This window comes from Heloderma suspectum, chromosome 2 (genome assembly GCF_057233095.1).
Source record: "Heloderma suspectum isolate Gila_16-S chromosome 2, 16-S_ref, whole genome shotgun sequence".
NCBI classification, from domain to species: domain Eukaryota; kingdom Metazoa; phylum Chordata; class Lepidosauria; order Squamata; family Helodermatidae; genus Heloderma; species Heloderma suspectum.
This window is the reverse complement of record NC_139459.1, coordinates 361282694-361295833: the sequence shown is the minus strand read 5'-3', so window position 1 is coordinate 361295833 and position 13140 is coordinate 361282694. Positions and strand designations below refer to the sequence as shown.

The following is a 13140-nucleotide window of genomic DNA, read 5'->3' as shown; positions in this document are numbered from 1 at the left end:
TATGTTGTTGTTGTTTATTCGATCAGTCGCTTCCGACTCTTCGTGACTTCATGGACCAGCCCACTCCAGAGCTTCCTGTCGGCCGTCACCACCCCCAGCTCCCCCAAGGTCGAGTCCGTCACCTCCAGAATATCATCCATCCATCTTGCCCTTGGTCGGCCCCTCTGCCTTTTGCCTTCCACTTTCCCTAGCATCAGCATCTTCTCCAGGGTATCCTGTCTTCTCATTATGTGGCCAGAGTACTTCAGTTTTGCCTTTAATATCCTTCCCTCAAGTGAGCAGTCTGGCTTGATTTCCTGGAGTATGGACTGGTTTGATCTTCTGGCAGTCCAAGGCACTCTCAGAATTTTCCTCCAGCACCGCAGTTCAAAAGCATCTATCTTTCTTCGCTCAGCCTTCCTTATGGTCCAGCTCTCGCAGGCATAGGTTACTACAGGGAATACCATTGCTTTAACTATGCAGACCTTTGTTGTCAGTGTGATGTCTCTGCTCTTCACTATTTCATCAAGATTTGTCATTGCTGTCCTCCCAAGAAGTAAACGTCTTCTGATTTCCTGGCTGCAGTCAGCGTCTGCAGTAATCTTTGTGCCTAGGAAGACAAAGTCTGTCACTGCCTCCACGTTTTCTCCCTCTATTTGCCAGTTATCAATCAAGCTGGTTGCCATAACCTCGGGTTTTTTTTAGGTTTAACTGCAACCTAGCTTTTGCACTTTCTTCTTTCACCTTCGTCAGCTCCTCCTCGCTTTCAGCCATCAAAGTGGCATCATCTCCATATTTGAGATTGTTAATGTTTCTTCCAGCAACTTTAACTACAGCCTTGGCTTCATCAAGCCCAGCACGTCACATGATGTATTCTGCATACAGGTTGAATAGGTACGGTGAGTGTATACAACCCTGCCATACTGCTTTCCCAATCTTAAACCAGTCCGTTGTTCCGTGGTCTGTTCTTACCGTTGCTACTTGGTCGTTACACAGATTCCTCAGGAGGCAGACAAGATGACTTGGTATCCCCATACCACCAAGAACTTGCCACAATTTGTTATGATCCACACAGTCAAAGACTTTAGAAGAGTCAATAAAACAGAAATAGATGTTTTTCTGAAACTCCCTGGCTTTCTCCATTATCCAGCGGATATTGGTAATTTGGTCTCTAGTTCCTCTGCCTTTTCTAAACCCAGCTTGTACATTTGGCAATTCTTGTTCCATGAATTGCTGGAGTCTCCCTTGCAAGATCTTGAGCATTACCTTACTGGCATGTGAAATAAGTGCCACTGTTTGATAGTGTGAACATTCTTTGGTGCTTCCCTTTTTTGGTATGGGGTTATAAGTTGATTTTTTCCAATCTGTTGGCCATTCTTGTGTTTTCCAAATTTGTTGGCATATGGCATGCATCACCTTGACAGCATCATCTTGCAAGATTTTAAACAGTTCAGCTGGGATACCGTCGTCTCCTGCTGCCTTGTTATTAGCAATGCTTCTTAAGGCCCATTCAACCTCACTCTTCAGGATGCCTGGCTCTAACTCACTGACCACACTGTCAAATCTATCCCTGATATTATTATCCTTCCTATACAGATCTTCCATATATTCTTGCCACCTTTTCTTGATCACTTCTGCTTCTGTTAGGTCCTTGCCATCTTTGTTTTTGATCAGACCCATTTTTGCCTGGAATTTACCTCCAATGTTTCTGATTTTCTGGAAGAGGTCTCTTGTCCTTCCTATTCTATTATCTTCTTCTGCTTCCGCGCATTGCTTGTTTAAAATAATTCCTTATCTCTTCTGGCTAACCTCTGGAATTTTGCATTTAATTGGGCATATATCCCCCTATCACTGTTGCCTTTTGCTTTCCTTCTTTTTTGGGCTACTTCCAGTGTCTCAGCAGACAGCCATCTTGCCTTCTTTTTGTTTGGGACATTTTTTGTTGCCGCCTCCTGAACAATGTTGCAAACTTCTGTCCATAGTTCTTCCAGGACCCTTCAGATTGCAAATGGATAATGCCGCTTCAGATTGCAGATGGATAATGACCCAAAACAGACAGCAAAAGCTACCCAAGAGTTTCTCAAGGCAAAGAAGTGGGATGTTCTGCAATGGCCAAGTCAGTCACCTGATCTTAACCCAACAGAGCATGCTTTTCACTTACTGAAGACAAGACCGAAGACAGAAAGACCCACAAACAAGCAGCAGCTGAAGGCAGCTTCAGTAAAGGCCTGGCAAAGCATCTCAAGGGAGGAAAGTCAGCATTTGGTCATGTCCATGGGTTCCTGACTTCAGGCAGTCATTGACTGCGAAGGATTTTCCTCCAGGTATTAAAGGCGATCCTTAAGTTTGAAATGACGTTGGTTTGTTCCATCACTTATGAGCCACCAGCGATGGGGGTGCATGTATGCCACTGGCTGTACTTCCTGAATGGTTAGTGCCCCACTTTTGTCAAACCCCTTGAATTACAGCTGACAGTCCTGACTTCGCTCCCATCTGGGTGTGTTTCCTTTCAACTTCAGTGTGGTGGTGTACAGAGGCCAACTGCCAAAAAAGTTATCCTTGTTCCAATACTTCTGGCCCTGACTGTATGTTGAATGAGCACGGTCAGTGCCTATCCCAGAAATGCCACTGATTTTTGAAAGGTGTCAGTGCCTAGCTGTCAGGAGCGCCCTGGTGGGCTCTTTCAGTCCCCTCCAATAGCCAACTCAAGACACAGACGAAAGGATTATTTTCAAGGCTTTAATCCTTTTACAACGTAATGACTCTTTCAGATGCTAATCACCTGCGACTAAGCAATGAACAGCAGAGTAGCCTATGCTCCGAGTAGGCAGTTGATCCCTGTTTGGAGAGTCACTTGAAGACCCTGAACTTATGGGCTAGGGAGAGATCCTCCCTCTTTTCCTTGGGTCCATGGGAGGCGGCCATTGCTTGCATGCCAAAAAGGCGCTACGCCTCCTTTCTGCGCCCTCCATCACTCGTCGCTCCCTGCATCTGCGTCGAGTGTCTAGCAGGCCCCCCTCCCACACTCTCTCACTGCCAGGGTCACTATCTATCTCAGGAATGGCGGCAGGACGAATCTCTGCCAGCTGCTGTGCCTGTGTGGGATGAGCTGGCTCCTCTCCCACAGATTGCTGAACCTCCTCAGAATCAGAACTGCTCTGGGGTTCTATCGGCTCAGTTTCCATCCTGACATCATCCCTGCTCCCATGAGGCCCCCCCCTCATGCTCTTCCCCTGGGGCCCCGGGTTTGTGGGGGTACAACTGGTGGAAGTGCCTCAGCAGCAATGGAGCATACACATTTTCCCCAGGTTCCCAGGTTCGCTCATCTGGCCCATACCCCTTGCAGTCCACTAGATATTGCAGGCGGCCGCAAGAAAGGCAGGAGTCCAGAATCTCTGCAACCTCAAACTCCTCCTCCCCCTCCACCAGCACTGGCGGTGGGAGGGAACCGACTGAGCGATGAAGGTCACCAGAAACCAAAGGGGACAGCAAGGACCGATGAAAAACAGGATGGATCTTCATGGAGGGGGGAAGAGCCAGGCAAAAAGCAACAGGGTTAAACTGGGCCATAATCTGGAAATTCTCATGCGGCGAGGTGCGAGCTTCCTTGCAGGCGAGTGAGAGTGGAGGTATTGGGTGGACAGCCAAACCCAGTCCCCCAGTTGCAGAGACGGACCCGGCTGGCACCGCCGGTCTGCGGAGGCCTTGTAGGCTGTCCTGGCTTGCTCGAGGGAGTCCCGTAAGAGGTGGTGTACTGCTCGCAACTCCTCTAAAAAGTCATGGGCTGCTGGCACTGAAGAGGGAGCAAAAGGTGGACGGGAAAGCCTTGGGGTGGTAGGAGTGCACGAAAGCCACTTACCTGGTCTCGCAGCTTGCTTCGCGGTGGGGGGGACGCACTTCGCTGCTCCCCCCGAAGTTCAGGCCGGGGGGGGAGGCTTCCCGCCTCGCCCGGCCGAAATTCAGGCCGGGGAGGAGGCGCCTCGCCTCGCCCGGCCGCGAAATAAAAAGTTAAAAAAAACCACGCCTCCATAATAGGCTACGTGACGATTCACGTAGCCTATCACGGCTAGATCTGCAAAGTCAGCCATGATAGGCTACGTAAATCGTCACGTAGCCTATCACGGGTGACTTAAAAAAAAAAAAAAGCGCGTACGCAAATGGTGGCCCCCATAGGGAGCCGCCATTCGTGTTCCTTATTTGGTCGCTGTAGTCTACGTAAACATTTACGTAGACTACAGTGACCAAAGAAGGAATGTGAATGGCGGCTCCCTATGGGGGCCGCCATTATCCGTACGTGCTTTTTTTTTTTTTTTAAGTCACCCGTGTTAGGCTACGTGACGATTTACGTAGCCTATCATGGCTGACTTTGCAAATCTAGCTGTGATAGGCTACGTTAATCATCACGTAGCCTATCACGGGGGCGTTTTTTTTTTTTTTACTTTTATTGGAACGGCGGCGGCGGCAGCCGATCAAAAGACCGGCTGCCGCCCCTGACGAAGACCTGCCGAACTGCCGCCGGGACCCGCCGCCGGAAGGGACATTCGGGAAAGGTAAGTCCCCTCCCGGGGGGGGCAGGGGGCGGGGGGTGCAGAGAATTTCTCCCTGAAACTACTTCGGGGGGCCGAACACGTTGGCACTTGGCCCCCCAAAGTTTCGGGGAGAAATTCTCCCCCATCCCTATGGGGTGGTAACCAAAATTGGCAAAAACTGGAGTTTGGCGGGCGGAAGCATGGCAGGCATTAGTATAAGCAAATTCTGTGAGAGGCAGCAAGGAAAACCAGTCATCTTGCTGGTAATTGACATAACAGCGCAAATATTGCTCCAGAGTCGCATTGGTGCGCTCGGTCTGACCGTCCGTCTGTGGATGGTGGGCGGAGGAAAGACAGAGCGTGACAGGAAGCCCAAGTAGCTCCCTCCAGAAATGGGCAGTGAATTGGGCTCCCCTATCCGAAATGAGACCCTCCTGCCATCCGTGGAGCTGGAAAACATGCGCCAAAAACAGCTCCGCCGTCTCCCTGGCTGTGGGCAACCCAGAGCAGGGGATGAAATGGCCATCTTAGAAAACAAATCTACCACCACCAGAATGGTGGTCTTACCATGTGAGGGAGGTCAGTGATGAAGTCAAGGGAAAGCGGTTTCCAAGGTCCTGAGGGGGTAGGCAGGGGGTGAAGCAAGCCTGTGGGCTTGCCTGAGGGGGCCTTCACCCACTGGCAGGTTGGGTAGGAGGTGACATAGGTCTTGACGTCCCAACACACACGAGGCCACCAAAAATCCCGCGTCACTCCGTGCAGGGTCTTGATGAAGCCAAAATGCCCAGCGGTGAGGGAGTCGTGGCACTGATGGAGGACCTTCTTGTGGAGGGGTCTAGGAGGCACATAGACCCGACCGGAATGGTAAAGCAGGCCACCTCGCAAAGAGAAGGGGGTAGAGTGGGGGGGGCAGAGCCTAGCCCCAATTCCTCCACTTTTGTGTGAACAAAAGCATCCTGAGCCTGTGCAGAGTGAAGGAGCTCCTCCCAAGAGTGAGGCACTGCAGCTGCCGCCAGGCTCTGGGGGGAAAAATCAGAGGGGGGGGGATTTCCCTCACCTCCTGACTGAAGGTCCAGCTAACAAGAAAGAGCATCCACTTGTAGGTTGTCAGAGGCCTTCACATGGCAAATCTTAAGGTGGAACCGGGGAAAAAAAAGCAACCACCTAATCTGCCTTTTGTTTAAGGCATGGGCTGTCTGAAGACGTTCCAGGTTGCGATGGTCAGTTCTAACTTCAACTGGGTGCTGTGCCCCCTCCAGCAGATGATGCCAGGTCTCCAAAGCTGACTTGATGGCCAACAGTTCCTTCTCCCAGATGGTATAATTCCTCTCAGACATGTTCAGCTTCCTGGAGTGGTAGGTGCAGGGTTGCAACCCACCGCCCGCCCAATCTGGCTGAAAAAGCACCGCCCCCACCACAAAGTCAGAGGCATCAGTTTGCACCACAAAAGGCTTCCTCGGGTTGGGATATAACAGGATCGGCTCAGAACTAAAAAGCTTCTTAAGTTCCTCAAAAGCCTGTTGGGCTGATGCCATCCAATGAAAAGGAGATTTTCTGCCCTTAAGGAGGTCTGTGAGAGGAGATGTCAGCCGAGCAAAGCTGGGCAGGAACTTTCTGTAAAAATTAGCAAACCCCAGAAATGTTGCAAGTCCTTCTTGGTGGATGGAGCCTGCCAGGAGAGGACAGCCTGGACCTTTGCAGGATCCATCCTGATACTGTCAGCTGAGATAATGTAGCCAAGATAGTCCAAAGAGGTTAGGTCAAACACACATTTCTCCAGCTTGGCATAAAGATGGTGCTTGCAGAGGTGCTGGAGGACGGCGGAGACATGGTGCTGATGGGCGTGGGGGTCCTCAGAAAATATAAGTAAATTATCGAGATACACAATGAGGAAAGTGGCCAAATAGTCCTGGAAGATGGCATTCATAAAACGTGAAAACGGAGGGGGGGGCACGCAGGTGAGCCCAAATGGCATCACTAGGTATTTGTGTGCTCCGTACCGGGTGCCAAAACAGGTCTTCCACACATCCCCCTCCTGGATGTGAATCAGACTGTAGGCGCCATGCAGGTCCAACTTTGTGAAAATCTTGAAAATCTCGCCCCAGGCATTCCAGCATCTCAGGGATCAGGGGGAGGGAGTACTTGTCAGGGATTGAGACCGAATTGAGGGCTCTGTAGTTGTGCACCGGGTGGAGTTCTCCAGATTTTTTGGTCACAAAGATGGTAGGGGTGCAGGCAGAGGAGGAGGAAGGGTGAATGAAGCCACGTCTGAGGTTTGTGTCCAAAAACTCACGCAGAGCTCAAAGTTCCGGCTCCAACATCGAATACAGTCATCCAGCGGGGATGGTTGCCCCCGGAATGAGGTTAATGGCACAGTCAAATGGGCGATGGGGGGAGCTGGTCGGCCTCCTTCTTATCGAAAACATCCGAAAAAGCTGCATACTTCTCTGGGAGGATCACGGTAGCTGAAGAACTGCCAGAAGCAGATGAGGAGGGGGAGGAAAGGGTTAAGGCCTGGACTGGGACTGGCGCCTCGATCGGGAGGCAGCAAACTCCACTTGCTGAAGCTTCCAAGAAATCTGAGGATTATGCTTAGAAAGCCAGAAAACACCCAGCACAATAGGGTATTGGGGAACCTTGGCCAAGTGAAACTGAATCTGCTCAACGTGGGACTGGGCGCGCAGAGTGAGCGGAGCTGTAATCCGGGTCACCACGCCCGAAGAAAGGGGACGCCCATCGATGGTCTCCACTGCCAAGGGGGCAGGAAGAGGCAGGGTAGGAATCTTGTGGAAGAGGGTGAAGGTTTCATCCATGAAACTGCTCGTAGCCCCTGAGTCCACTAAAGCCAGGGCCTCCACCCCACCCTACTGGGAGAAGCGGAGGTGAACATGCAATAGCAGATGGGAGGGTGGGGGGGTTGCGGAAGGTACCCACCGGGTGTGGAACCGACCCCCACACTGGAGACCCCCAACAGGCTTGGAGGGCAGCCTAATCAGGCCTGGGAGCAAGGAGGAGGAGGAAGGAGAGGAGGGAGAGGCGGAGGAGCTGCGGGTCTAGTGCGGCAGGTTTTGGCGAAATGTCCTAATTTTCCACACTGAAAGCATCGGCGCTCAGTGCGCTGCCACTCTAGTTCCTCCGGTGGCAGTGGGGCTCGGGTAGCTCCCAGCTGCATCGGGGTCTCCTCTGCCCCCACCACAGGAGTGGGGGGTGGGAGAGGGGGCAGATAACAGGGGGGAATGGGAGGAGGGAAATCTCGGCCCCCGGCACCCCGCCAGGTCTGTCGGCGCCCCTCCAGCCGACTATCTATCTGGAGGCAGGTCTGGATGAGGTCCTCCAAAGTAGGCGGGCTAGGCGTGCGCACCAACTCATCCAAGATCTCATCATTCAAACTGTCCAAAAACTGAGCCACCAGCGCGGCATCGTTCCACTGTAAATCCTGCATCAGCAAGCGAAAAGTTGTTGCATAGCTGGAAACTGAGTCCTTGCCCTGCCTGAGGCGGCGAATCTCTCAAGAAGCCATCTGCATGCGCAGGGGGTTACTGCAAAATCTGGCCATCGCTGTCATGAAACCTTGATAGTCCCTGAGCAGGGGGTCATTAGCGAGAAGAAGTCCCAAAGCCCCTTTAGCTGCCACGCCTGAAAGTAGGTTAATGATGAAGCCCACACGAACCTGTTCCATTAGGAAATCCTCAGGTTGAAGGCGCATGTACAGCCCCGATTGGGCCCAGAAAATCTGAAAAAGTCCTTTCTCCACAGAAAACGTCTCTGGCAAAGCCACTGGGCACTTGCGGTGGGGGGGAATCAGAGGTGGTGGGGGTTGAACCGCAGCTTGTAGATTCTGTACGGCAGTCGTCAGTTGAGCCACTTGATCACGGAGAATCTGGTTCTCTTGCGCCAGAGCTTGCACCGCCGGGTCCCTGGCACCCTCCATTCGGCAGTAGGAGAAGAGAGAGAGAGAGAGAAAGAGGAATGGGGATCAAGCTGTCAGGAGCGCCCTAGCGGCCTCTTTCAGTAGACTCCAATAGCCAACTCAAGACACAGACGAAAGGATTCTTTTCAAGGCTTTAATCCTTTTACAACCTAATGACTCTTTCAGATGCAAATCACCAGCGACTAAGCAATGAACAGCAGAGTAGCCTATGCTCCGAGTAGGCAGTTGATCCCCATTTGAAGGAGAGTCACTTGAAGACCCTAAACTTATGGGCTAGGGACAGATCCTCCCTCTTTTCCTTGGGTCCACGGGAGGCGGCCATTGCTTGCATGCCAAATGGGCTCTTTGCCTCCTTTCCTCACCCTCCATCGCTCGTCGCTCCCTGCGTCTGTGTCGAGCATCTAGCAAGCCCTGTTCCCGCACTCTCTCACTGCTAGGATCACTATCTATCTCAGGAATGCCAGCAGGACGAATCTCTGCCAGCTGCTGCGCCTGTGAGGGATGAGCTGGCTCCTCTCCCATGGATTGATGATCCTCCTCAGAATCAAAACTGCTCTGGGGTTCTATTGGCTCAGTTTCCACCCTGACATCACCCACCTCCCAATATTACTGTCATAACTACAGAACGATAATCAACTATCAGCACTCCCTGGCCTTGGTGTTTGCCATCACTGAGCTCAACAAGGATCCAACGCTCCATCCCAACACAACACTCGGCTTCTGCATCTATCAGCACAGGGACGTTGTCAGTCTGATGCATGAGAAAGCCTCTCTCTGCTTTCTACTTGAGGGCAAATGCTTCCCAATTATAAATGTGACAGGCATGATCAACTGCTCTCTCTTATTGGGGGTCTTGACTCCAAATCCTCAAGGGAGATCGCATCCATAATGGGCATCTACAAGATCCCACAGGTAAGGGGATTCATATGTGGGGGAACTGAAGATCTCAGGATTATTAAGATGGACAGGCCAACCTTTGAAACCTGATCTGCCCATGCGGTGGATGCGGTGCCTCAATTCTGGATGGCAGGAGTCGGGGGCCTTCTGACCTTGGCTAACCTGCCATGTGATAACCTCAGGTGGCTATTGCATGACTAATCCTATCCAGCAATGGGTCAATTACATAAGAAAAAGGCTTTGGACTGGGAGAAACAGCAAGGAGTCTTGTGATCGCTTAAAGACTCAGAAATGAACATAGTGCTCCAAGACTCCTTATTGTTCTTGCTGCTATCTACTAACACCGCCCCCTCCAGGGATTAGGGGAAGACCCCCCATCCCAACGGCCACAATATAGCATTTGTCCGTCTATAATTTATTGGGTTATGGATGGCTACTAACCCTATGCCACCTCCAGCAGTCTCGCAGGCAGTATGCCTATGTAAATCCGTTGGCGAGGAATATGACTGAAAGGCTGCTATGCCTCCTTATGGGCTTCCCACAGACAGCTGGTTGGTCACAGTGTGAAAAGAATTCTGGACTAGATGTAGGGATGGGGGAGAATTCTGCCACGGACCCCAATGAGGCCGGATTCTTAGAATCCGGCCCCATTGGGGCACGTGGCGGAATGGAGCACTCACCTCCGCCTCCCCCCAGAATCCGTCCAGATTGGATCCGTCTCTGCGTCAATCCTGCGGAGCCAGCCGCCTGCTGTGCATCACAGGCTAATGTCGATACGGCCGGCAGCCATTGCCGTGCCATATCGCTGTAAGTAAGTCTCTGGAGGCAAACGGCGCAGTGGGCGCCATTTGTGGCCGTAAAGCTGGTAGATTAGCCTAAATGCAGCCATTTATGGCTGCATTTAGGTTAATTTACCAGCTTTACGGCCACAAATGGCGCCCACTATGCCATTTGCATCCAGAGACTTACTTAGACAGTGATATGGCACTGGATGATAGAGCTCCTGCTGTTTGTTTTCAGCTGGCCCAGGAGTCTGGCCCATTCCCATACATGAACAAGTATCCACTGGTGGATTTGTGGTCGGAGTTGTCTCCAGCCCAGTCTGCGTAAGTGTAGCCTGTCAGTTCTGGATTGCTACCAGCTGGCAATTTCAGTCTGAAGTCCGTAGTCCCTTTTAAGTAACTAACCACTCTTTCAACAGCAACCCAGTCTCTTTCAAGGTGTGAGCTGTTTTTTCTGCTTAGGATTCCTACAGCAGTTGCTATGTCTGATCTGGTAGGAGTGGTTAAGTATAGGAGTTTACCTATTGCTGTTCTGTGCTTGCTATTGTTTGACCAGTGTTCACCATCTTCCTCCTTGAGGAAATCTGTTTCCATAGGTGCTGCCACAGTGTTGGCATATTTGAGTCCTAATGTCTCTAAAAGTTCAATGATCTTGTGCTGTTGACTGAGAAGATAGGAACGATTGTCTTCTCTTTCAATCTGCATGCCTAAATAGTAAGTTGCATTTCCTAATTCTTTTATTTCCACTTCCTTGGTTAGGGGGTGTACAATGCCTGCATAGTCCTTATCCCTTTGTGTTATATCATGATGAGATCATCTACATATGCAAGAATCAGTTCAATGTCCATTTGTTTCTGGGATACAGACATGGATCTGCCTCACCTTGTCTGAAGCCTTGCTGTGTGAACATTTTATTTAGTTTCTCATTCCAGGCTCTTGCCTTGCCTCCTGTTTAAGTCCATAACATCCTATCTTGAGTTTGCACACAAGGTTTGCTTGCTTGGGGTTTGTGAAACCTGGAGGTTGTTCTATATACAGTTCCTCTGTTACCAATCTATGTAGAAAAGCAGTCCTTATAACTAGGTGCCTTTCTTTCTGGACACTGCTAGACTCAGGAGTATTCTGAATGGTGCTGTATTTCACAATGGGGGCAAAAAGTTTCATCAAAGTCTTCTCCAATCTTCTGTAGAAAACCAGTTGGCCATTAGCCTCACCTTGTAGCATTCCACTTTGCCTTCTGCACCTTACTGTATCTTGAAGACCAACTAGTATTCTATGGCTTTCTTGCCTGGCGGTAGTTTGGTTAGGATCCATGTTTTGTAAATGGGCCATTTACACTTGTAATGTTGTGTAGATGAGGCCCTTACACCCTCCATGTGCGCAATATTAAATTTACGAAAGTTCCCAAGTTGCCATTTTTTTCACAAAGTGGCGAATGTGGGAATGATGGGGGCTCATGGACAGCTCAGTGTAGGTGTGGGCGGCTCAGTGAGCATGGGGGGGCACACAAGTGAGTCCAGGGGCATAGCAGTGGGGGCAGCAGCTAGGTGGGCATGAAATGGATGATATAGATTAATAAGCACATCATGGCCTTCAGATGGTGGGTTGGGACTGACGGTGTTTCCAGGAGTGGAATGACCTATTTCAGAACAGGGGAAGTGGCCTAATAAAGGTCAAAAGGTTGGTCCATTTAACTTATGACTGTCTATGCATTGGCAGCGGCTCTCTACGGTCACAGATAGGGGTGTTTCCCAGCCCTGCCTGGAGATGCCAGGAATCAAACCTGGGAGGCTCTGCATGCAATGCATGTGCTCTATGAGTGAACTTCCAAAAGTAATGTAAGATTCCAGTCCTCTTGGTTCTGAATAAAGGGCTGATTTAAATAGGAACATAGGAAGCTGCCTTCTACTGAGACAGAACTTGGTCCATATAGCAGCGGAGCTCCAGGGTTTCAGACAGGGGCTCAAATGGACCAGGCTTCACTATGAAAAAAGCCTTAAACTGGATTTCAATCAGCGTAGCTCCCTAGCCCCTGCACCAATCCTTCTGAGACTTTGAAGGTCCATTGCCTGGAGTCACCTCTATGACGTGTACCATTTTGATACAAATTGCCCAAAAAATTACAGGAGGAAGGAAGGGGAAGCAAATCACTCCCCCTCTAAAAGCATTTGAGGACTCCCTTTCCATTTGAAACATTGCACCTCTCCTTGTGAAACTTTGCTGTTTTCTTACATACGGCCACCTCCATGCTGTCTGTCATTTTCAGAAGAGTGGACCACAAGGAACATAGAGGGATAAGCACACCCTGAGTTTGGATATCCTCAAAATGTAAAGTCTGCTCTTGCACAAAAATCCCAGAACCTATTCATCTGCAACATGGCAGAGTAGATCGTCACAGAAGGGGAAACCGTCCCTGTAAATTTCAACCCATTCTGCCAAGCAATAAAAATATTATTGGCAGTTTCCTTAAACAATCTCCCCCACAAATATCGTGGGCATAAGACAAACACCACTACACCTATGTTTCAGAAATTTGGAATGCAGACTCCCTTCCTAACATTTTATCCACATCTCACAAACAGGAAAAAAAAAAAAGTTACAGCCAGATTATCATAGATAATTGGAGGCATGAAACTTTGGATTTCTGAATTGCGACTTGGGTTCATTACCCAAGTCGAAGTTGATGTCCTCTGAATCAGGCCCAGCAGAATTAGGCCATTTTCTGATGGCCCGTGACATTTTCTGATGTGCTGAATTGGGGTCTGAGTGAAATCTTGTGGTCAGTGCAAACTTTTAATATAAGCAGTTGTTGAAGAAGAAGAAATCCAGATACCAGATATAATTATGGGAAGACTAAGAAGTTGCAGTTTAGGGGAAACTTACAACGGGATTCCAGAATCTGTTAGCGTATAAAACCCTCAAGAATTAGGGGCCAAAATGATGACAGAAAGGTGGGAAGCTCTTTGAGAGGAACGGAGTCCTGTAATATTTCCACATATAAAATCCCCTCAACTAGACAGAA

The 13140-nt window shown here is 50.0% G+C and overlaps 1 protein-coding gene across 1 annotated transcript; it reads right to left on the bottom strand.

Moving 5' to 3' along the window:
- Positions 1 to 10352: 10352 nt before the first annotated feature.
- LOC146355647 (uncharacterized) lies at positions 10353 to 10823 on the bottom strand. The gene has a single exon (XM_084829955.1). It carries the CDS (start codon positions 10821 to 10823, stop codon positions 10353 to 10355), a length of 471 nt encoding a protein of 156 aa, XP_084686081.1.
- Positions 10824 to 13140: the final 2317 nt, after the last annotated feature.

Coding starts and splice junctions, on each gene's coding strand:
- LOC146355647 (XM_084829955.1), bottom strand. CDS start 10,823: ATGCAGATTGAAAGAGAAGACAATCGTTCCTATCTTCTCAGTCAACAG.